Source organism: Gymnodraco acuticeps, unplaced genomic scaffold, assembly GCF_902827175.1.
Source record: "Gymnodraco acuticeps unplaced genomic scaffold, fGymAcu1.1, whole genome shotgun sequence".
Taxonomy (NCBI): domain Eukaryota; kingdom Metazoa; phylum Chordata; class Actinopteri; order Perciformes; family Bathydraconidae; genus Gymnodraco; species Gymnodraco acuticeps.
Genome location: NW_022990289.1, coordinates 134,434 through 158,259, shown reverse-complemented (window position 1 = coordinate 158,259; position 23,826 = coordinate 134,434). Strand labels below are relative to the sequence as shown.

At 43.9% G+C, this 23,826-nt stretch overlaps 1 protein-coding gene across 1 annotated transcript in view; it reads right to left on the bottom strand.

Moving 5' to 3' along the window:
• Positions 1–23,826, bottom strand: part of myo15b (myosin XVB) — a 102,758-nt gene that overhangs the window by 54,479 nt on the left and 24,453 nt on the right. Inside the window, exons 15-28 of the mRNA XM_034221838.1 lie at positions 23,552–23,677; positions 23,395–23,464; positions 22,358–22,443; positions 20,998–21,146; positions 13,705–13,750; positions 13,486–13,610; positions 11,956–12,136; positions 11,710–11,885; positions 11,023–11,116; positions 5,265–5,327; positions 5,085–5,142; positions 4,858–4,982; positions 4,281–4,376; positions 3,967–4,202 (exon numbers count right to left, since the gene is read on the bottom strand). Coding sequence (XP_034077729.1) covers positions 3,967–4,202; positions 4,281–4,376; positions 4,858–4,982; positions 5,085–5,142; positions 5,265–5,327; positions 11,023–11,116; positions 11,710–11,885; positions 11,956–12,136; positions 13,486–13,610; positions 13,705–13,750; positions 20,998–21,146; positions 22,358–22,443; positions 23,395–23,464; positions 23,552–23,677 — 1,631 coding nt within the window. The remainder of the gene's footprint in view (positions 1–3,966; positions 4,203–4,280; positions 4,377–4,857; positions 4,983–5,084; positions 5,143–5,264; positions 5,328–11,022; positions 11,117–11,709; positions 11,886–11,955; positions 12,137–13,485; positions 13,611–13,704; positions 13,751–20,997; positions 21,147–22,357; positions 22,444–23,394; positions 23,465–23,551; positions 23,678–23,826) is intronic.

The following is a 23,826-nucleotide window of genomic DNA, read 5'->3' as shown; positions in this document are numbered from 1 at the left end:
AGATATGGATTCCTTCCTGTATTATAACCAGCTTCATAGGAACGCGCGGAGATTTGAAAAGCGGACCAGTTATCCCTCCAAATCTCCAACATTATCCACGCTGTTGGCTCTGTCACTGGCGTAAGGTTGCCTGCTTTCACATGTTTGTCCAGCTCTTCCTTAACCCGGGATTTTAGCGCTACAGGGACATTTCGTGGTGAGCACTGGACTGGTGTCACTTCAGGGTTCAGATCGAAATGAATATTACCTGGGACTGACTCGATCGGGTCATGGAAAACATCATGAAAGTCTTTCAGTAGCATTTCTTTTGTGAGTGGCATAGACTGGCTTGCATCAATAGTGTTCACCTCCGCTGGCAGTAGTTCTCTTGGAATAGTGAATTTCACAAGGCCCAGATCAGTGCATGCAGCACCACCCAGCAGGGGCTTTTGTTTGGTGTTCACTATCTCAAACACAAGTCTGTGTATTTTCCCCCTGACCACACAGTCAGTGTGAAATTTCCCCAGGGATGGCATGTATGTATCAGAGTACAGCTTTAGCCTTGTTCTGGTCGGCTGTAAGGCTGTCTTTGGTGACAGTTTCTCTTTAAACTGGCGGCCCATAACATTGCAAGTGGCCCCTGTATCTAGCTGGCATAGCTGTCTTTTCTTATTCAGGTGTAGGTGTACAAACCATTTGCGTCCAGGTGCTTTCACATTCCCCACATATTCAGTGACATTGTATAGGTTTTCACTTGTATCCGAGTCCCCTTCAGTTTGCTGTACATCCTCAACAACATTAACTTTTCTTGTTTTCTCTGCTCTGCTGCTGGCCTGACATACTTTTGCAAAGTGATTTGAAACGCCACATGCTCGGCAGGTCTTACCATAGGCTGGGCACTGCTCTCTGCCCCGTTTGTGTCCATTTCCACAGTATTTGCAGGTCCACTGCTGCTCTCTCTCAGCCGCTGTGTTTCTTTCAGCTGTTTTCCACTGTATTTTGCGTCGTCCGCCTTGCCTGTCCACCATAGAATTAATACTGTCCACCTGTGCCTGCGGGCTCTCAATAAGCCTCATGCGTGACTCCGTCAATTCTGCAAGGCGGCAAATCTCCACAGCTGTTGGCAGCGTTAGGTCCCGTTCACGCAGCAGTCTCCGTCTGGTGCTCTCGCTGGCAATACCGAGTACCAGCCTGTCCCTAATCAGTTCATCTTTTAGGTCACGGTACTCACATGATGATGCTTTTTCCCTCAGCTTTGTTATAAAGCTATCGATCGGCTCGTCCGGTCCTTGTTTGCAGCATCCAAACGTGTATCTCTCATAAATCACATTTTTTGCCGGCTTGAAATAATCCCCCAACGCATCCAAGATTGTTTTGGGGTCTTTCTTTTGTTCCTCGGTCAGCGTGACGTTGTGCATATATATATGCCGGCACTCGTTCCCCATAAGCCGTCTCAACGTGGCTGCCTGCACCGCATTCGTTTTTTCGGTCAGACCTGTAGCGAGCATAAAGTCCTCAAATTCTGCTCTAAAAACCTCCCAGTTTTTGGCTATATCACCAGACATATGCATGCCCTCGGGTGCCGGAATACTGTTTGTCGTCATGACGTGAGTTTTCTTGAGCTTTTAGTCCAAGAAGACCACTTCTGACACCATGTTTCAGTCTGCAGCTTTATTCCGTAACTCACAACTCCATTACATGTATATTCCCGCGCTTGCGGATATAGTACATCACAGTGTAAGCCTGTGTCAGCATGCAGTTTACTAAAGCGCCAACAGGCGTCACTATATAGCAGGCATTAACAGATGCCCATATCTGTAACACGAGGCTCCCCCCGTTGACAGTTTACGAGGGCTGGGTGCAGTCGCGGACTGGCCATCGGGACGAATACCGATGGGCCGGTACCGAAGTGGGCCGGTACCGAAGTGGGCCGGTCGGATAAATCACTAGCACATCCCCCATAGGCGGCGCGTGAGGCTCAGGTTTGGGAAGGCTAAATAACTTTTTTTACCTGACGCTACCCGCCTCCGGCGTCTATAGAAAAGAGATCAACTCAGTGTGCGGAGTTTAAATCTCTCAAGTCATATTACAGGATAAAGGAAATACAGTTTAAACTGCCGTAGGCCTATGCAGAGAAGTCGCCGACGTGTCGCACTTATCATTCATATTACATCATCAATCAGATCATCGATCATATAATATCATAATATATCATATATTTCCTTATCTGCCGTGTCTGGCCGTGCAACACTTACAGTGTCACATACTGTATGCAGAAGTATTATTTTTAGCAACACATTATGTTGACGAAACACTCGAGTCAAATGTAATTAAAGTCAGATCCACTCGTGTCTTAGACGTGAACGCGCTCTCAGCTGGTGAGAGAAACCCTGGCTTGATTTACCGAGTTGATAACCAGCGTCTTAGGACCACTTAGCGAGATCTCGTTTGTTAGTTTGTTGTTGTTAGTTTGTTTGTTACTCAAACATATCCAGGGTATGTTGAACTGGCTTCGTAGTACAGGGCACAGGTGGCTAGCAGCGCTAATGTCAAAGACACAGACATTGCATTATATTTGTATTTTACCAGGATGCAGTGACACAAATATTTACATATTTACATTAACTATCTACAGCACCCGCCGCCCCTGACATCCCCCACTCCCCCCGTTGACAACTTACTAGCGGTACCGAAGTGGGCCGGTCGAGAGTCCCGGGATGATTTTTAGTCCCATTCCACCACTGGCTACATGACCGTATGATCGCCCATATTGACGCACCTAATTCCTAAACTTCTAACAGATACAACATAAACCGATCCTTCAGCCTCATATGAGCTCTCAGACACGTTCAAAATGAAACTGTCATCGCTGTCTGAGCTTGCTGCTGTGTGCACCATCGTGCATTTACATGCAGATGCTGGGATCCTGAACGGTGCAGCTGGAGCGCTGTGCCCGCAATGACGTCACACGTAATTTGGCGGGACTTGAAGAATCCCAGAGAAGATCCAGAAAATGGTCAACATTGAAGGGCAGATTAATGGTTATCAAAGTACAAATATCCAAAATCAGTTCAGTAACGGTTTTCAAGGGGACAATATTTACTCAAATTGATGGGTTTGGATGATGGGGGAAACTCGTGTCACAGGCTCTTTAAATGCTCAACTATCTTCGTGGGCGAGTGACTGTGTGTCGCTGCTGTTGTGCTCTGGGTTTATGGAAGCTGTTTTGCAGAAAGCAAAATCGTAAAAGTGCTTATCAGTTGAAAGAAACTAAAAAGGCCCCACAGAGCTTTGTGAAACGGCATACTGTAAATGATTGCTATAAAAGACCCCTTTCACATTAAACTAAGTCGTTCCATTGTTCATCTAAATGTATTAGTGCAGCTTTAAGTGAGCCTATGTAACTATGGGCCAAAGGGACAATACTAAATGCTAGTTTCACAGCCATACAGTTTGCTATTAGCTACTGCTCATAGTGGACCAAAACTGGACTGGGACCCAGTACATGAAACAGCAGCTCTAACCACATTTAAATGTATAATACAAAAATGGTGTTATTCCTTCTTTGTAAAGTGACGTAGTTGCGCTGTAATGTCTTCTAACGCTGTGGTTTCCAACCGGGGGTACGGGGAACCCTAGGGGTACTTAAGATCAGGCAGGGATAAACACACAGCTACAACCGGCAGTTCAGTGAGAAATACATTTCTCATGGATTTATTTCAAATGAATAATTCTATGACACCAACCTATCTGCAGTGGCGGCACCAGTGCACCAAACAGGCCGGGAGTGTCAGTAGAAAGTTGGGTTGAATACAAATACAATGAGTATAATAAAATAAAACATGTAGGCCAATCATCACAGATGAGTGGGGAGGTACTTTCTGTTCTAACGCATGTAGCTGGAGACTATGGTGGCAGTGCAGTCACCCTGTAGCACTACACTGTGCTCTCCACTGACCCCTGTAGGTAGAGAAGGGGAACACCTACTTGAGCAGGGGCTTGTCCAGCATGGGGGAGGGGGTGAAGGCGCTGAGACAGCAGGTCAGCAGCAGCCAGCCCCTCAGGCTGCTCAGATCCTCCTGCAGGCCCCAGGTGTGGTAGGCCAGCTGGGCCAGGATCTCGTCCCTCAGGGGGGGCCGGCTCTGACCCCTCTCCACGATGTAGTTACCCAGCAGCTGCTCCTGCCAGCCACTCAGCTCCGACTCACCCGTAAACCGCAGGATCTGAGGAGAGAAGGGTCGGAAATAATAAACGGACAAATGAGTATGAAACAAATATAAACTAAAGTAATCACTCTGTACCAGTTTGTAGATGTCCAGGGCAGTTCTGTTATCTTCAGGCTCCAGGGGGGTGAGGGATCTCTGGAGGGGGCGTCCCTGAGGCTGGCACCATGTATCCTGAGGAGGACAACATATGAGGAAATCTCACAAAGACAGGAAACACAATCCCACTCCTTTCATTCAGGTGTAGGGCTGTTCCTGTATAAGCTTTGTTCAGAATAATACATCTTTGAACGTAAATGTAATCTGAGATTGAGTTTGATATTCAAGCCTCAATCAAACAGAAATAAATTGGTACAAGATTATTCTTGTTATTATATGCTTTTATAAAAATCCTTGTTTCCTTGAACCAGGACCGAATCTCCATAAATCTCTGTAAGACATTTATTTATTACATTTTTACATAAAGGGAGTGGATTGAAACGTTGAAATACTTTCCAATAACAACAACAACAACAACAACAACAACAACAACACAGTGTCAACAAAGTCCCTGGTAGATCATTAGCTAACATTTATGATCCAATGCTGTGCAATAAATACCTGAATATGTTCTAAATAGACATGTTTTTGTAGTATGTGCATGCCCTTTGCTCACCTTTAAGATGGACTTGGCATAGCGAGAGAATGGGTATCTGTCTACATCCAGAGGCAGGCTGAGCTTGTGTTGGGCCTTCACCTGAGGGGGGGCCACCTCTGTGACCCCCGAGCCATGCTGCTGCCCTGGTGGACAGAGATGGAACAACAATCACAAACTAAGCGCTGTGGCAGAACAGGAGGATTCACGTGTTATCTGATGCAATGTGATGATTATTACAAAGGTACCTGCTGCACTGCGGAGTCTGGCTGACAGCTCAGCAGGGATCTCCAACATCCCCACATCCTGAGGGAAACATAGAGCAAAGACGACCTCAGGAGAAACCAGACGGCTGGCCCTTAGATTTCTGGGAAATGTTACAGCAGGCTCTCTCTCTACGATATGGGATACATTTGATTTGCACTTACCATTCCTGGAGATACACTCTTAGTCTTTGTCACTGCCTTCACTTTATTCTTCTCATGAAATTCCTGAAATTGACACGCAGCAAAGTCAGTCCATCACACTGGGACCAGCAGGATTTCCTCTCATAATCTTAACGTTATATAATTCTATTTCTGGCGTCCTTCACCTGAAGCTTATTTGTTTCACTGAGTAATCCTCTTGATATCCAGGTAAACTCAACCCTCCCTCCTCTCTGCGGAGAAGCGTGTTCAATCAGACCTATTCTTAGACACACGTCCTGTTTTATACTTCTGCCCCTCCCTCAGGCGGTGGCCCGCCTCATACAGCAGGGCACGCAGTTCCAAGAGTCCAGGAAGTGTGTTTTTATCAGGAGCTTTACAGCTCACAGAGAGGAGTTCCATCAATGCAGCAGGGCAGCGTCACTCAGATGTGATTCATATGATGAACTCATCTCTGTCATTCCCAGTATTTACAGGGTGAGTAGTTTGTTTAAAGTAGGTATCGGACAAATGCCTGAAACCTGAAGTATGTATTTCAGATTACACATGTGCGTGCAGACATACTCATATAGCAAATACTCTTCTTTCATGCCATTTTTTATTCATACACTTAAATAAAGAGAATGGGTCTGTTCAAACACACACAGCCCCACCCTGCCTTACCTCCACAATGCCCGACCCACCCAAACCAAACAAGTGTGGCACAAATCAGAGTGACCCAAACGCACCCTGAGGCTCACTACACCCTGACAATATGTTACCAATTTATCAGTGGAATAATTTTGTTTTAAACGTGTCATGTAAAAACGATGTCATTTGGAACTCATATCAGGAGCATAGATGTGACAGATAACAGTGTTAAAGCAGATCATGTAATTCTCATTTGGAAAAAGTGACTCATATACGCAATTGTATATCCTGTGTTTCACTATGTTAGTAAACGAAGGATCCACACATGGTAAGAATTGGTCAGCCTTAATTATGGTTGGATTACATCTGGTGACACAAACCTATTGCTTTCTGTTGAACTGAACAGGGTACTTCAACAATATGAGTAACACATTGTTAATTTATTAGTAACATGCACCGCTCTTAAAGACTGACATGTTCATGGGGGTCATATTCATTGGGCTCCAAATGGGGTCTCAATATATATTGGTTTGAGGGCTACTGTTAGAATCAGTGTTGATCAGTTGGTACACCCCATAGGTGTACACTGAAACACAATTATTGTAAAGGCTTCCATGAAATGATATGTATTCTGACATTCATGTTCTCTGAGGATAATCCTAATGACTGCTGACCAGCGCCTCGAGCAGCATCAAAGTGTTCAGAGAACCCGACACATTGGCTTGGATCATTTTCACTCCTTGACCTTCCGTCTCAGCCAGATTACTTTTTTTTTGTCCAGACTGAACAAGGCAGTGGAGGATTTTAACTTTAACACAAGTAGTTTACCCTTAGTGTTGAACAATAGCACATATTGTAGTGGTAGATTTCCACTCAGTAAATGCACTCATAAGTCATTAGTAATCAAAAAACTGTGTTTAAATATTTAATTATGTGTTATTTGTCTTGCACTTCCTCCCTGCCTCAAACAAGGGGGAGTGGCTCGACTTGTTAGGTGTTGTGAGACTCACATTGGATTATTATTATGATGTGAGACAATGTGACTGGATTATAGACACTGAACCAAAACAGTTTGAACATTTAGGTGGAATCACATGACTGGAGACATAGATCAAGAAATCCTACAACAGTTATATCCAATGGAATGGACAGGGGATCAAAACAAGTTAAGTAAACACCGTCCACCAGGCGCCTTGGAGGAATGAGATCATCTCCTCTCACACATCCCTGAAACTGGCCCTCCCGCTGTACTTCTCGGAGACTTCAACCTCCAGACAGGGAAGATAGCTGAACTAACATCTCTGTTAACTGCCTTTGCTTTCTCACTGTCGCCGTCCCCACCAACTCATAAAGCTGGCAATGTCCTTGATCTCATATTCTCAAGGAACTGCTCTACTTCTAACCTCTATGTAAACCCGCTCCACACATCCGATCACTTCTTCATTTCATTCTCTCTACCCCTTTCCAAACTAATCTCTTCTCATCCTGCACCTGTCCGCCGTAACCTTCGTTCCCTCTCCCCCTCTACCTTTGCCTCATCGGTGCTCTCAACCCTCCCTTCCTCTGACTCGTTCCAACTCCTACCTCCAAACTCTGCTGCAGAAACTCTCCTCTCTACTCTCTCATCCACTCTGGACTCTCTCTGTCCTCTCACATCTCGGCAGGCTCGTCAGTCCCCTCCTGCTCCCTGGCTAAATGATGCACTGCGTGCTAATAGAACCGTCCTTCGGGCAGCAGAGCGGAAATGGTGGAAATCCAAACACCATGACGACCTCCTAACCTATCAGGCTTTCCTCTCCTCTTTCTCTGCTTCCATCTCTCAGGCAAAAAGCACTTTCTTTCAAGATAAGATCCAATCTTCCTATTCCAATCCCAAAAAACTATTTTCCATCTTCTCCACCCTCTTGGACCCTCCCAAAGCCCCTCCCCCCTCCTCACTTCTGTCAAGCGACTTTGTTAGTCGACCACTTTGAAAAAAAGGTTGATGATATTCGCTCTTCTTTTTCTGACTCACCTTTACTCACCGCTGGGTCACCAGACCCTCCTTTCACCAACACACTTACCTCCTTTTCCCCTCTCTCTCCAAGTGAGGTTCTTACCCTCATTACCTCTGCCCGCCCTACCACCTGTCCTCTGGACCCTATCCCTTCAAACCTCCTTCAGACTATCGCTCCTGATATTCTACCGTTTCTCACCCATTTCATCAACACTTCTCTAACTTCTGGTCACTTTCCAAACAGTCTCAAGGAGGCAAGAGTAAACCCTCTCCTAAAGAAACCCACTCTCAACCCGTCTGATGTTATAAACTACAGTCCTGTCTCTCTCCTCCCGTTCCTGTCTAAAACACTTGAACGCGCTGTCTTTAAACAACTCTCCTGTTATCTCCATCAGAACAACCTTCTGGATCCGCACCAGTCTGGTTTCAAGGCAGGTCACTCCACAGAAACTGCTCTCATTGCTGTCACGGAGGAACTGCACACTGCTAAAGCAGCCTCCCTCTCCTCTGTCATCATCCTTTTGGACGTCCCCTCCTGACCCAGAAAGCCACGCAGGTTCTGGTCCAGGCTCTCGTCATCTCACGCCTAGACTACTGCAACTCCCTCCTGGCTGGTCTACCTGCATGTGCCATCCGACCTCTGCAGCTCATCCAGAATGCAGCGGTTCGTCTGGTCTTCAACCTTCCTAAATTTTCCCACACTACTCCGCTCCTCCGCTCTCTTCACTGGCTTCCGGTAACTGCTAGAATCCACTTCAAGACAATGGTACTTGCGTACCATGCTGCGAATGGATCTGGCCCTTCCTACATCCAGGACATGGTTAAACCGTACACGTGGGTTTGCTATCCTGGCTCCAAAATGGTGGAATGAGCTCCCCATTGACATCACGACAGCAGATAGCTTGCACATCTTCCGGGGGAGACTGAAAACTCATCTCTTTCGACTCCACTTCGAGCAATACAATTACTAACAAAGCCCTTATATACAAACTAAGCACTCATATACTTCAGAGATGAATATCGTAGTTTTTACTCACAGTATTAGTGAATATGTTATCAAACTGTACATTAAGTGGTACAGATTAGTTCCAACGGGACCAGATACATCAGTCAAATACTATGTACTGCACATAAAGTTGTGGTCCAAAGTCCTGGACTACATTTCCTACAATGCAATTCAACTGTAAAGCATCTTAAGCCTGGTTGAGGATACCCTCTTTCCAATTCCACATGCACAGTTGTGTAACTGTCTTTCAGTCTGTGGACTGTCTGATCACATAGTGACTATTGTATTGTACTGTATTGAATTAAAACAACCATCATCACCATGTCATCATCAGGGTTAGTTTGCACACAGATTCATTTAAACCCAAGCAAATATTGGTGTGTTATTGCTCTTCATATTGAAAATGTGTGCCTGTCAGTGATTTGCAACTCCACAGAAAAGCTCTTCTGACATTAATGATTGTTTTTTACCAACATAATCTAGTCCACACTTTTCTATTTTCCTAGTAATCACCATGCTCATTAACAGTGATCAGACGTAGATGAGATGTCACCTTAAGCCCAACGTATATCTGTTAACTCTTCATCTTGCTTTTTAGTAACTTACACTAACTGAATCAAACTAGGCTAACAGCTGACAGAGGCAGTTTCCACTGTTCATAGTCCAATCCTCATAAAACAATAACACCAAATAGAATGGAGCTGTGATACACTGAAGCCAAAATAAGCAACATTTAGTTCACAGAGAAAGGCAAAAAGGCATAGAAAACACCAGCTGAAAGTATAGTCTCTGTGTGTTCGGAAACCTGGGTTAAGAACAAGAAGGCAGCCTACCTGTTGGGGCTGAACTGGAAGCAGAGAGAGAGACAGGTAGAAGGTGGAAGGAGAGATGTGCTGCTGCTTCAAATTACACTCAGAGGGTTGAAGTCCAAGACCAGACTGCCTGAGTGTGTGTGTGTGTGTGTGTGTGTGTGTGTGTGTGTGTGTGTGTGTGTGTGTGTGTGTGTGTGTGTGTGTGTGTGTGTGTGTGTGTGTGCCCAAGATACATGATTAATGCAAGATAAGAAAGCTAGTTAAAGGAAAGGGATCAGATCTTTTAAAGGAAGTATCCTGTAAATGAACACACCCCATACATAAAGGGCCCAGCAGTCCTCAATACATTTACCTGGATAGCTTTCAGTTTTCATTTCAGATAAAACAATCCAATTACTTTAGAAAATAAATCCTCTGGATGACTTGGATTATATGATTTCCATTCTAATTTTCTTTTGGAAATCTAGTTCGTTATATAAAAGAAACCCAACATTTCAATATATTTACATCATTGAAGAAAAGAGTAACTCATCATCTTATTGTTTGAAGTTGCCTATTAAAATAGAGTAGACAAACACATGCTAATAGTGTTCTGTGAGCATTGACTTAGTAGTAAGTAGGTCTAACATTGAGTCTCCTTTAACTCTGGTGTGGTCTCTGCCGTGTGGTGAGAAAACCTGCTACCTGAAAATATTCAGTCTTTTGAAATATATTTATTTATTTTTAAAAACGTATCCGTCTTTTTAGCAGTTTTATGCTCCACTATGTTCAGCAGCTGGTCTCTAACTGTGTCTGTCTGCTACAGGAAATGATGAACAATATAAAAGCACCATTTTCTAAAGTGCAAAGATCCGTACACAGTTTGTCATTTCTTTCACATTCAACATTTTGATGAGCTCTAAATACCCTATGTTGGATGTTTTGAGTACCACAAACTATTTGATGGATGGATTGCACTGAATTTGTACATACAACTAGACATTAAAATACCTTTTTTTAAACAAAATAATTATTGAGTGAAGAACCTGACGCCATTCTATGAAATAAAGACAAATCATAAATAGACCACTGAAACAACAATAAAAGCAGCACTAATGTTATTTAGGAGGGAATGAAAAGCAGAGTTTATGGTTGTTACACTTTGACCCTGAACATGGACGTTATCACTCAGAGGGCACTGACATATCTTTCCAATTACCACTCAGGCTGCGGTGATAAGCTGCTGCTGTTGTGCAAGAGATTTGGAGCAAAGATTTATAGCGTAATAAAGTCAGCAAACATAAGGTTGCCAGGAAACATCAGCCAGGGTCTGTCTACCTTCCTCCAATGGCGTCTCTTGATGGTGTCCCTGGTGATCATCATCACGGCCCAGAACTGGGTGAAGCACTGCCTCAGACGCTTGTAGTGCTTCCTGGAGAAGAGAGGAGGCAGCAACACACAATGAGCATCATGTTGGTGTATCACATGACCTCATTCAGCCCCAGGGGAAACCTGATGCATTCCTCAGTTACCTCCGTCTGTCGGGAGAAGTGAGTGGCCATGGTCAACTGTTTCATTTCAGTGCAGTTTTTTATTTTAGTTTCCTTTCTGCTATCTTTTTCTCCTTCTATCCATATTTCCATGTTTATAACTTTCTATATTTTGGTCATTTATTGTTACACTTTCCTTCACCATTTTCTTAAGCTCCCTCTTTTATAATGTATTTATTGATATAGTTCATGAATTAATTGCGTTACATGTTTTCATTATTAATCATAAAAAAATGATCTTTCCTTCTTCACACTTTAACAAAAAAAGAAGAAGAATACTGACTGTAAACGGAAAAAATAATATTAAAAAAATATTAAAGCAAAAGTAAACTCTTCTCCAAGTACTTTTCATTTGGAAAAGACATGTAAAACAATATATGCTTTATTGTATTCCTCATTGTGTCCCTAGAGTTGAAGAGCCTATCATAAGGTCCCTCACTGTCTACACTGATAAGGCACAGCTGCTCCTCTGCACCTGGCCTGGTGTCCTCGGATGTGGCTCTGGATGACGATGGCCTTCTCTCTGAAGAACCTGAAGTTCCTCCTACAGATGAAGCCTCGGATGTTCCTCTGGATGGTGATGGCCGCCCAGGTCTGAGTGCTGCTCCACTTCTCCTCCAGCTGCTGGTAGAGCAGCTCCTTGAGGAACAGCTGACAGACACACACATGCTGATGTGTACAGTACAGACTTGAACCAGTGTGATGACAGGCAGTTGGTTACCTTGGTGAGTCCCAGCTGGTACTGCCCCTCCTCTGCCCCCACCAGCTCCAGCAGGGCCAGCAGCTGCTCCCTGTCCGACACCTCGCTCTGACGCTGACTCAGCAGAACTCCGTACCTGTCAACACAAGCTGAGGATGACCTTAATCTAGTTGCTGAATTCATCAAGAAGAAGAATCCCACAAGGGGAATTCAGTTTTCACAACAACAACAAAAGATAGAGGTAATTGTACTTTACTTTAGTATTTTTCACAATTTGCTAGTTTATACTCCATTACATTTTGTAGGCATTTTATTGTACTTTTTACTCACTACATTTATTTTACAGATGAAGTTACTGGTCACATTGTAGATTAAAATATGAATACAAAATATAAAATACATTATTATATTTTATTAGAGGCTAAGCTAGCCAGGGTGTGTATACAATATATATTTTTTAAAACAACTTTACCATGTCCAACATTGAAGTTATAACCACATTAATCATTATAATACAATCATTTAAATATATGGTGCTTATTTGTGTTATTCCGCATGAGGAGTACCAGAAGTATAATTTTGAATGCAGGACTGTGACTAGGATTGCTACTTAAATCATCCGAGTACTTCTTCCTCCACTGACTGCTACACATTATGGCGTGAAATACACACATGCACAAACACATGCATTTGTATAAAGAGGTGTCCGAGCGAAGGGGCTTCCATGTTTCAGCCCGGGACGTGGACGGACAACTCTCCAGCTACCAGTCCACACAACGTTGTTTTAGTCCTACAGGGACTCAAACCGGTGATCAAGCCAATTCCCTACAGACTGAGCACTGCTGCCCTCCCTTCATCAACTGCCATTTATTCAGTGGAGGGTTTAGAAGACAATGACAAAACTGAGCCCTGATATAAAATGCACCACTATGCCACCCACAACATACGGTGCACAGTAGAACAGTACACAGGATCATACATCAAGACCTTTACTTTGAAATATTTAGTTCACTGTAGTCTGTGCTGTTTGCCTCCAGTCTTCAGCAGGCTGTCTGTTTGATGTTGGTGTGGTGTCTGTGCCTTTAGTTTAAATGTGTTTAATGAATCAAAAAAGGCAGCATTTCACTCTATTGTAAAAAAAGATTATATAATTGATGAAAAATGATTCAACTCCAGGACCTATTCTATCAATCCAAAACCAAAAAGGTAATCCAGATATACAATGACCCCACCCATCATCTCAACCCAGCATTCCAGCTGCTGCCATCAGACTGAGAGTCCCAATGGGCAGGAAACACAACAGTTTGCTCTGCTGAGTATGGGGAGTGGGGTTTGATTTGCCGGTGCCAAACACAAATGGTCATTTTTGCCAATTGAATTTGAAATAAGGTCATCTGAATTGCCACATCTCAGTACTGAACATCTTGCAACTATACATGAGAAAAGACGAAGAAATAAGAGAAGGGGAGTACAAATGAGACACTGGTATTTCTAAAGGGGTCAAATGATAAACACATCATGCTGGTGTGATGCTCTGTATGTTAGCAGCACCTCTCGATGAATAAGGAGTACTGTATGCGTATGGGGAACCCTTCCTTCCTGATGTGGATGGTCTCCATTATCCCAGCATGCCTCAGCTGGGCCGACACATAGTCCACGTCAAAAATCCCAGGGAGCTGACAGATGACATGACAGTTGAAGTACACGGTTATACAGCGGTTGCAGATGTTAGGATATAAGTTAGCATCAGTATAAAGAATCTGGTGTTACCTTGACGTAGTTTGGCTTCAGACAACGAATAAAAGTGGTTTTGCATCTAATAGTTAAAGGACAAAACACACATGTTATTGTTCAGCAAACATTATTCATAACACACTCATGACAAAAGCTAATAATGCAATGACACTTAATTCAAAACGAATTTCATGTCTGAAATGCTGAATCAGAAATGGCGCTGATGATCATCACTCCATCCATAAAACAAGCAAAAGTGCCCTGTCTTGAGGACAAACCTTATTTTAGACATTTTATAAATCAGCATCACCATTTAGTTATTTCAGCAGACTGTCAATCCATATATTGTAATAAAACAACTGTCAAATCTTTTTATGTTAGGTTCATACTGTTTTAAAGTTAAAACATAATTAACTAAACAGTGCAAATAAACACAAAATATCTCACAGTCAAAGTTTTGTGCATCATACAGATATTTGAAAGAAGAATATTTCAAAAGCACAAACAAGAGGCACTGCACATACCAGGCATATTTCAGTGATGACTCATACAGTACCAAATGACAATATGATGAACTAACCAGCTATCCTAATCCCCATATTTCTTTCCATGACATTTATTAAACCGACATTCTCCACAGACCACAGCTATCTGATATTTCACAAATTCAGAGGAACAGTATTACTTTAGGTGATGCTCTAGAGCAGGGGGGGTCAAACTCAAATACACAGTGGGCCAACATTTAAAAATGGGTACTAGTCGAGGGCCGGACTGGTTCAATGTTTATTGCAGAACGTATTGAAATGAACTTATTGCACATATTAAACCTGGAACTAACAAAGCTTCAATTATTGCCTATAAAAACAACATTACACATGAAATAATCAGTTGCATTCATGTCTTATGGCTCTATCTGCAGCTTTTCCAGAGTCATTTCTTATGATTACATTTCTCCACAGGCCAACAACAGCTTCAAAAAAACAAACATGACCTGTCGTCGCAAGAAGGAAGTGCAGAAGGAAACATCCATTAAACTCAGTGTGCTGCTCTGTGATGCTAGTTCAGATACTTGGCATCTCATCTTGGGTGCAGGTTCATCAATGTTTGGGCTCAGGCTCTGAGCTGAGGAAACCCTCAGGACTGAGTGAAGGTGTGCGTGCAATATACCGGCGGGCCAGATCTAATAGTAATTACAAATTGAGTTTGAGTTTGCGGGCCTTGAGTTTGACATGTGTGCTCTAGAGGTTCTCACACTGCTCCACAGCTCTGGATCAGTGTGTGTGTCAGTGTGTATGTCGGTGTGTGTGTCAGAGTGTGTGTCAGTGTGTGTGTCAGAGTGTGTGTCAGAGTGTGTCAGAGTGTGTCAGAGTGTGTCAGTGTGTGTGTCAGAGTGTGTGTCAGAGTGTGTCAGAGTGTGTCAGTGTGTGTGTCAGTGTGTGTCAGTGTGTGTATCAGTGTGTGTATCAGTGTGTGTATGAGTGTGTGTATGAGTGTGTGTCAGTGTGTGTCAGAGTGTGTCAGTGTGTGTGTCAGTGTGTGTATGAGTGTGTGTGTGTGTGTGTGTGTGTGTGTGTGTGTGTGTGTGTCAGTGTGTGTGTCAGTGTGTGTGTGTCAGTATGTGTCAGAGTGTGTGTGTGTGTGTGTCAGAGTGTGTGTCAGTGTGTGTGTGTCAGTGTGTGTCAGAGTGTGTGTCAGTGTGTGTGTCAGAGTGTGTGTCAGTGTGTGTGTCAGTATGTGTCAGAGTGTGTGTGTGTGTGTCAGAGTGTGTGTCAGTGTGTGTGTGTCAGTGTGTGTGTCAGTGTGTGTGTCAGTGTGTGTCAGAGTGTGCAACTCGATTTTGACAGGATAACAACTGGTGACTTCTAGAATTGTGTGAGTAACATTCTGTCTTTAGACTTCTCTGTTTCAGTGTGTGCACTCTGTATAAATGCTCTGTAGTTGATCTGACTGGAATTGTGATTTTAAATCTCAAAACCGCTACAGTATCTGTCAGGCAGAAACTTGGGACAAGTAATTTGACTGAAACCTTAAAACTGAACTAACTGACTGCTAGGGTTAACTTTGATTTAAACATTTGTAGAATACTAAGAGCTTTATTGAGTAGGTGTAACTGTATTAAGGGTTAAACTCATAACTTTATAACTTAGGGTTTAATGTAATTGTAAAACCATTGGGCCACTGAAAAGACACAATAACAACTCAGGAGGGAGCCAGTCTAGATTTCCTTTTGAGGGCCACCAGCTGCAGAGAGTTAACTAATTAAAGGGACGTGGCCCCACAGCTGTGAGAACTCAGCAATTAGGTGTCCATTTTAGGTAGCACTTTCCTGGAGCGTCAGACAGACGAAGACTGACAAGACAATAGAGTCCTGCTGGAGTCACGAGGGTGGCAAAGAGGAGGCAAATCCTACTTTGATTGAGCTAAGTATCGCTGGTGTTTTATTTTATATGGTTGTTTAGCCCCTCATGCTATAATCATGTGTATTTTCTCCATTCCTGTTTATGTGTCTTCTCGCAATTATCACTGGCCCCGTGTATCTCCTAATCGATATAACCGGCCTGCTCTCGTCTATCCCACATGCTCCACTGACATCCAACATCTAGTTTCTGGTGGCCTGTGGAACTGCCAGTCAGCTGTTCCTAAGGCTGACTTCATCTCTGGCTACGCTTCCCTGCAGTCCCTGGATTTCCTTGCTCTCACTGAGACGTGGATTACTCCATCCAACACATCCACCCCAGCAGCTCTCTCTACAGCATATTCCTTCTCCCATACACCCAGACCCACTGGCAGAGGAGGTGGCACTGGTCTCCTGCTCTCTCCCAAATGGAGCTTTTCCCTCTTCAAGCTACCTAACTTCACTCCTTCCACCTTTGAATTCCATGCCGTCACAGTAACCCATCCTATACAATTAACCATTGTTGTTCTCTACCGTCCACCAGGCGCCTTGGGGGACTTCTTGGAGGAATTAGATAATCTCTTCTCACACATCCCTGAAACTGGCCCTCCTGCTGTACTTCTCGGAGACTTCAACCTCCAGACAGGGAAGATAGACTAACTAACATCTCTGTTAACCGCCTTTGCTTTCTCACTGTCTCCATCCCCACCAACTCATAAAGCTGGCAATGTCCTTGATCTCATATTCTCAAGGAACTCCACTACTTCTAACCTCTCTGTAAACCCGCTCCACATTTCTTCATTTCATTCTCTCTACCCCTTTCCAAACATAACAAACTAATCTCTTCTCATCCTGCACCTGTCCGCCGTAACCTTCGTTCTCTCTCCCCCTCTACCTTTGCCTCGTCGGTGCTCTCAGCCCTCCCTTCCTCTGACTCGTTCCAACTCCTACCTCCAAACTCTGCTGCAGAAACTCTCCACTCTACTCTCTCATCCTCTCTGGACTCTCTCTTTCCTCTCACATCTCGGCAGGCTCGTCAGTCCCCTCCTGCTCCCTGGCTAAATGATGCACTGCGTGCTAATAGAACCGTCCTTAGGGCAGCAGAGCGGAAACGGTGGAAATCCAAACACCATGACGACCTCCTAACCTATCAGGCTCTCCTCTCCTCTTTCTCTGCTTCCATCTCTCAGGCAAAAGCACTTTCTTTCAAGATAAGATCCAATCTTCCTATTTCAATCCCAAAAAACTATTTTCCATCTTCTCCACCCTCTTGGACCCTCCCAAAGCCCCTTCCCCCTCCACCCTTCTGTCAAGCGACTTTGTTACCCACTTTGAAAAAAAGGTTGATGATATTCGCTCTTCTTTTTCTGACTCACCTTTACTCACCACTGGGTCACCAGACCCTCCTTTCACCCACACACTGACCTCCTTTTCCCCTCTCTCTCCAACTGAGGTTCTTACCCTCATTACCTCTGCCCGCCCTACCACCTGTCCTCTGGACCCTATCCCTTCAAACCTCCTTCAGACTATCGCTCCTGATATTCTACCGTTTCTCACCCATTTCATCAACACTTCTCTAACTTCTGGTCACTTTCCAAACAGTCTCAAGGAGGCAAGAGTAAACCTTCTCCTAAAGAAACCCACTCTCCTCCCGTTCCTGTCTAACACACTTGAACGCGCTGTCTTTAAACAACTCTCCTGTTATCTCCATCAGAACAACCTTCTGGATCCGCACCAGTCTGGTTTCAAGGCAGGTCACTCCACAGAAACTGCCCTCCTTGCTGTCACTGATGAACTGCACACTGCTAAAGCAGCCTCCCTCTCCTCTGTCATCATCCTTTTGGACCTGTCTGCTGCATTCGACACGGTGAATCATCAGATCCTCCTTCGCACTCTCCAAGAACTTGGAGTTTCAGGCTCTGCACTTTCCCTCATCACCTCATACCTCAAAGACCGCACCTACAGGGTTACTTGGAGAGGGTCGTTGTCCGACCCTTGTCAATTAACTACAGGGGTCCCTCAGGGCTCTGTTCTTGGTCCCCTCCTCTTCTCCTTGTACACAAACTCGCTCGGATCAGTCATTAGCCCGCATGGTTTTTCATACCACTGCTACGCTGACGACACCCAATTAATCCTGTCCTTTCCCCGCTCAGAGACCCAGGTCGTCGCACGCATCTCTGCTTGTCTAGCTGACATCTCTCATTGGATGTCTGCTCATCACCTCAAGCTCAACCTTGACAAGACTGAACTGCTTTTCCTTCTGGGAAAAGATTGTCCCACTCTTGACCTAACAATCAACATTGGCACCTCAGTTGTTTCCCCGACTCAGACTGCAAGGAATCTGGGTGTGACCCTAGATAACAACCTGTCCTTCACTGCAAACATCGCTGCTACAACCCGTTGCTGCAGATACACGCTTTACAACATCAGGAGGATACGTCCCCAGCTGACCCAGAAAGCGACGCAGGTTCTGGTCCAGGCTCTCGTCATCTCACGCCTAGACTACTGCAACTCCCTCCTGGCTGGTCTACCTGCATGTGCCATCCGACCTCTGCAGCTCATCCAGAATGCAGCGGCTCGTCTGGTCTTCAACCTCCCTAAATTATCCCACACCACGCCGCTCCTCCGCTCCTCCGCTCCCTCCACTGGCTTCCGGTAACTGCTAGAATCCACTTCAAGACAATGGTACTTGCGTACCATGCTGCAAATGGATCTGGCCCTTCCTACATCCAGGACATGGTTAAACCGTACATCCCAGCACGTGCACTCCGCTCTGCATCAACCAAACGGCTCGCTGCACCCTCGCTGCGAAGGGGACCAAAGTTTCCATCAGCAAAAACACGTGGGTTTGCTGTCCTGGCTCCTAAATGGTGGAATGAGCTCCCCATTGACATCAGGACAGCAGATAGCTTACACACCTTCCGGCGCAAACTGAAAACCCATCTCTTTCAACTCCACTTCGAGCAATAGAACTATTAACAAAGCACTTTTATACTAATAAAGGACTGGCTTATCTAAAGCCAGTTGAGTAGCACTTGAAATGTTTAGCTCTATGAAACCTGATGTATTTATATGATTCTGTTTTCTTCAAGTTTGTATTTTGTTGGTCGAACGCACTTATTGTGAGTCGCTTTGGATAAAAGCGTCAGCTAAATGCAATGTAATGTGTGTGTCAGTGTGTGTGTGTCAGTGGTAGTAGTAGAACCTTTATTTATCCAGGAAAATTAATTAAGAACAAATTCTTATTTACAATGATGACCTGACAGGAGGCACAGGCTTCCTGAGGGGATGGGGTTTGGGAGGGAAAAAAAATAAAAAGACAGTCTCCGGGCACTACAGAACCCAGGAGACAACACAAACACATAGAGCAAAGATGACAGGCATAGCAGTTAAACATATAAAAACTCTAAAACAATATTGCTGTGGTTCAATCAGTCATTAAAATCAGCATCAGGCAAAGCAGCTACATGTGTGTACCAGGGTGTCTATAATAGTGACATTGAAGGTGCGGGGGGAAAACAAAGGTTTTCATTTTCAACGTTTTTTGAATGACATTCCAGTTATCTGCTGCTGCAAATTGAAAGGCGGAGCGGCCAAAGGATGTATGGGCTTTGGGGATCTTTAGCAGGATGCTTGTAGCTGACCGGGTGTGCGGAGTTGCAGTAATGGTGTGAGGTAGAAGGGGGTGAGGCCTAGGAGTGTTTTGTAAACAAACAACAGCCAGTGGATGTTGCGCCTGGTCTCAAGAGAGGGCCAGTTAGCCAGAGAGTACAGGTCACAGTGGTGTGTCCTGTAGGGGGCATTGGTGGCAAAGCGGATGGCGGAGTGATACAGAATGTCTAAATGATCGAGAGCTCTTTTACACGCCGAGCGGTAGATGGTAACAGAGGAAGGACAGTCATCTGAACCAGAGAGAGTTTAGCAGATGAAGTGAATGAGGAGCGATTCCTATATAGAAAGCTGAGTCTAGCTTTAACCTTGGTCTGAATTTTGGAGAGATGTTCTGAGAATGACAGATTACTGTCAATCCAAAATCCAAGGTATTTATAAGATTTAACTATTTCGAGGTCCCGGCCATCGGCGGTCACAATAGTGCCAGTTTGGGAGGCACCACTGCGGCCAAACCACATGATCTTGGTTTTAGTGGTGTTCAGGACCAGGCCAAGGGCAGAGAGATGTGACTGGATTCTCTGAAAACTATCCTGAAGAGTTTTCAGGACAGTATCTGGGGAAGGGCCAGCAGTGTACAGAATCGTGTCATCGGCATATAGGTGGATAGAGGAGTTGCCCACTGATTTCTCCATGTCATTTATATATATTGAGAATAGGATGGGTGCTAGGATAGAGCCTTGTGGTACTCCCTTAGAGATGGATAGGGGCTGTGTCATCAGATTTTCAGATTTTACACACTGGGTGCACATGGACAGGTAGTTTTCAAACCAGGCTATCGATTGGTTGGTGACACCAATGCATCTAAGCTTTCCCAGAAGCAGTTGGTGATCTACAGTGTCGAAGGCTTTGGCAAGATCGATGAAAATGGCAGCACAGTATTGTCTGGAGTCAAGGGCATTGATGATATCATTTAGGACTTTGAGAGTCGCCGTCTCACACCCATGACCTGCACGGAACCCAGACTGCATGTCAGATACTGTAGTATGTTGTAAGTCTTCAGAAACCATGTTAGCTTTTTGCAAACTAACTTTTAGAACACTTTCACTATACAGGGTAGAATGGATATTGGACGATAGCAGTTGGGGTCAGCATGGTTTCCCCCTTTAAACAAAGGTTGCACTGAGGCTGCCTTCCAGGCAGAAGGTAGCACTGCTGTCTGTATGGACAGATTACAAAGGTGGGAGATAGCTTCTGTCAGAGTGTGTGTCAGAGTGTGTGTCAGTGTGTGTGTGTGTCAGTGTGTGTGTGTCATGTGTTGGTACCTCTCCAGGCGGGTGGTGAGTTCTGTCAGGGACTGCAGGAAGTGAGAGGCAGCGGTGGAGGGCTGCTGCCGGAGACCCTTCCCCCTCCAGCCCAGCTCTCTCTGCTGGATGTAACTGTCCTGAAGCTTCCGGAAGAGCTCCGACACCGTCTGACACACACAATCACAGGGAAACTGTAAAAATAGATTATTTTTTTGTATGATTTCTTCAATATCTATATCTTTAAACTGATCACGTTTGCATTTAGTAGAAGAAGAAACAGACATTTTCTAGTAAAAACCTATATTAAAGGTGGGGTATGTAATTTATTTCAGAAACACTTTTTGTTATATTCCATGGAATGCTCTTAACATCCCGATAGCAATGAATATATTAAATGCTTTGACAATAAATACATTAAAAAATGTCATCTGTAAAAAGCACGACCAATCATCTGAGCCGGCCCGGCTAAAGTAACTGGATGGCCTACCTGCCTGTCAGCCTTCCATCTGTGCACAAACTTATCTCGTGCCCTCATTGGTCATGTGCGCGTTCGTGTGTGTTGGAGGAGGGGCTCTGTAAGGAAGTGGCAGATTTCTTCCGGTTGTGTATTTTCAAATTCTAGCGCACTCGAGCTGGTTTCTCCAAAATTACCTACCCCACCTTTAAGCATTATTACAAGAAAAGGTTCTAACCATCTGAGACCTTTGAGATCCACCCTGGGGAACCTACTGTCACAGGCTCAACCCTCTATGGCATGACTTTTTATTTTGGGAGGAAAAAAATGTTTCACCATGTGTTTCAGCAGCTTAGGGGTCCCTGATATTATATCAATTATAAAATGTGTGTGTCTGTGTGTATGTGTTTGTATGCATGTGTCTCTGTGTGTGTGTGTGTGTGTGTGTGTGTCTGTGTGTATGTGTTTGTCTGTGTGTGTTTCTGTGTCTGTGTGTGTCTATGTGTGTGTTTGTGTCTGTATGTGTGTGTCTATGTGTGTGTGTGTGTGCCTAACCCTATCTTGATCTTCACTGTCCTCACTGTCAGACGGAATAGCCCTAACAGCCTGATCGTGTCCCTTCTGCCCATAACATGTTTTGTTGTCCATTTCCTGTAAATATCAGTAGATGGTAAAAACATTGATTAGGTTTATCATTTTACAGCTGAGCACACTTGTATGATATTGCCTGGAAAAAAGTGGTCCAAGTGGCACAGTGTTGCCCTGAGGCAACGAACAACAAAACATAGTTTTAGCTCATTAATAAATACATAATAAGTCTTTAAACAATCAAATATACTTCTTTACGTATTCATGCACATGCATGTATTTTTTATTTTAAGTTGTGTACATTTCTAATATGTTAAAAAGTGAAATGTATCTTACCAAGTGGTGGCCCTTAGTCCCCTGCAGCTTTGCTTGCAGAAAGGACTGCTCCACCCCCAGACAAAATGCCACACCCATATCATTCCCTCATTTTATTGGACACCAGCATGTCAGGTGACATTGTGTATATTTAAAAAATATATATATATTTAGAGGGCCAGTGTGAGGTCGAAAAAAGTGGTGTGTTGCCTGAGGGCAACAGTATGCCATAGAGGGTTAACAGCTGGAATGAAGCTACTAAGACTAAAGGAATCCAATGTCACGTCGCCATATTTACAGGAGTATCTTAACCTCTCACTTTACAGTATCTGAACAAAAGGCTCCTCTCTATAGACATACAAATCATGCGGTTTTACATATAAATGTGTTATTAATGCAAATTCTAAAAATGACTTTATTATTTCTGCAGCATGAGTCCCTGGTATTGCAAGAGTTGGGAATATGAGACTCTAGTGGATTCAATGCGCACGACTGATTTCATGTGTAATGATGCCAGTCACCATAGCAGTCATTTCATTGTAGTAAGACCATTCATTGAAACTTGACCTCAATATGAGATGAGCTGCTGTGACCTCTAGGATAACCACAGCCTCATAACACTTTACAACAACAAACTACAGACTGGAATCGTTCAGATGATAAACGGCTTTCCTATATAAATTGACAATAAGGGGCTTTTCTGGTCAGTTTTCAGGAAAGCAGCACTCACTATCCAATATCCAATACATGTCCTATAGTGTTCTTGATGTGGTATTTTGGAGAGATTTGTGATCTTTTTTATAAACTCTGAACTTCACAAATGTTGCCACAGAGAAACACATTGCTTATAAAATATAGATATTTTATTAGCTTCTTGGTGGCACTTTCGCAACTACAGGTGTTATATAGTTTAAATGTTTGATTTACAAACTTGTGTAATCCAATTAAATAATATTATTTAAAAAAAATGTAAGCCAGCTGTTGCACATGTTGCTAAGCTACACAATAAGACCCAAAGCACTCTCTTTGGGTCTAATGCCCGATGGTGCACCTTTAACCGGCTCCTGGCAAAAGCTCCACCACCTCTGTCCTGAACTGGTCGTGGTTCTTATTCAGGAAATTATGAACCTGGAAACAGAGTATATTATGTTTATGAGACAAAGGTTGTTGCAGCAGATGTGCTGCATATTTAGTACAGTGTGCTGTGCCTGATACCTGATAGGTGACAGCTCCGGCGTAGTGATACACAGTAAAGACTGGCAGGGGGTTCTTAGGCTTGGCATAGTAGGGGCTGTTCCCATGGTGATAGTGGCACTTCTGGAGGAAGGTGTGGTCAGTGGCCTGATTGAAAAAGGGGAACAATACTTAAAAACATATACAAATTCACTTAAATGTTTATAATTCTTCCAGATCAGATGTAATAACCACGGCATACTGCCATACAAGCAAAGCAGTGTTATTGAATATAGGGCATTTCCTTAACTCATCAA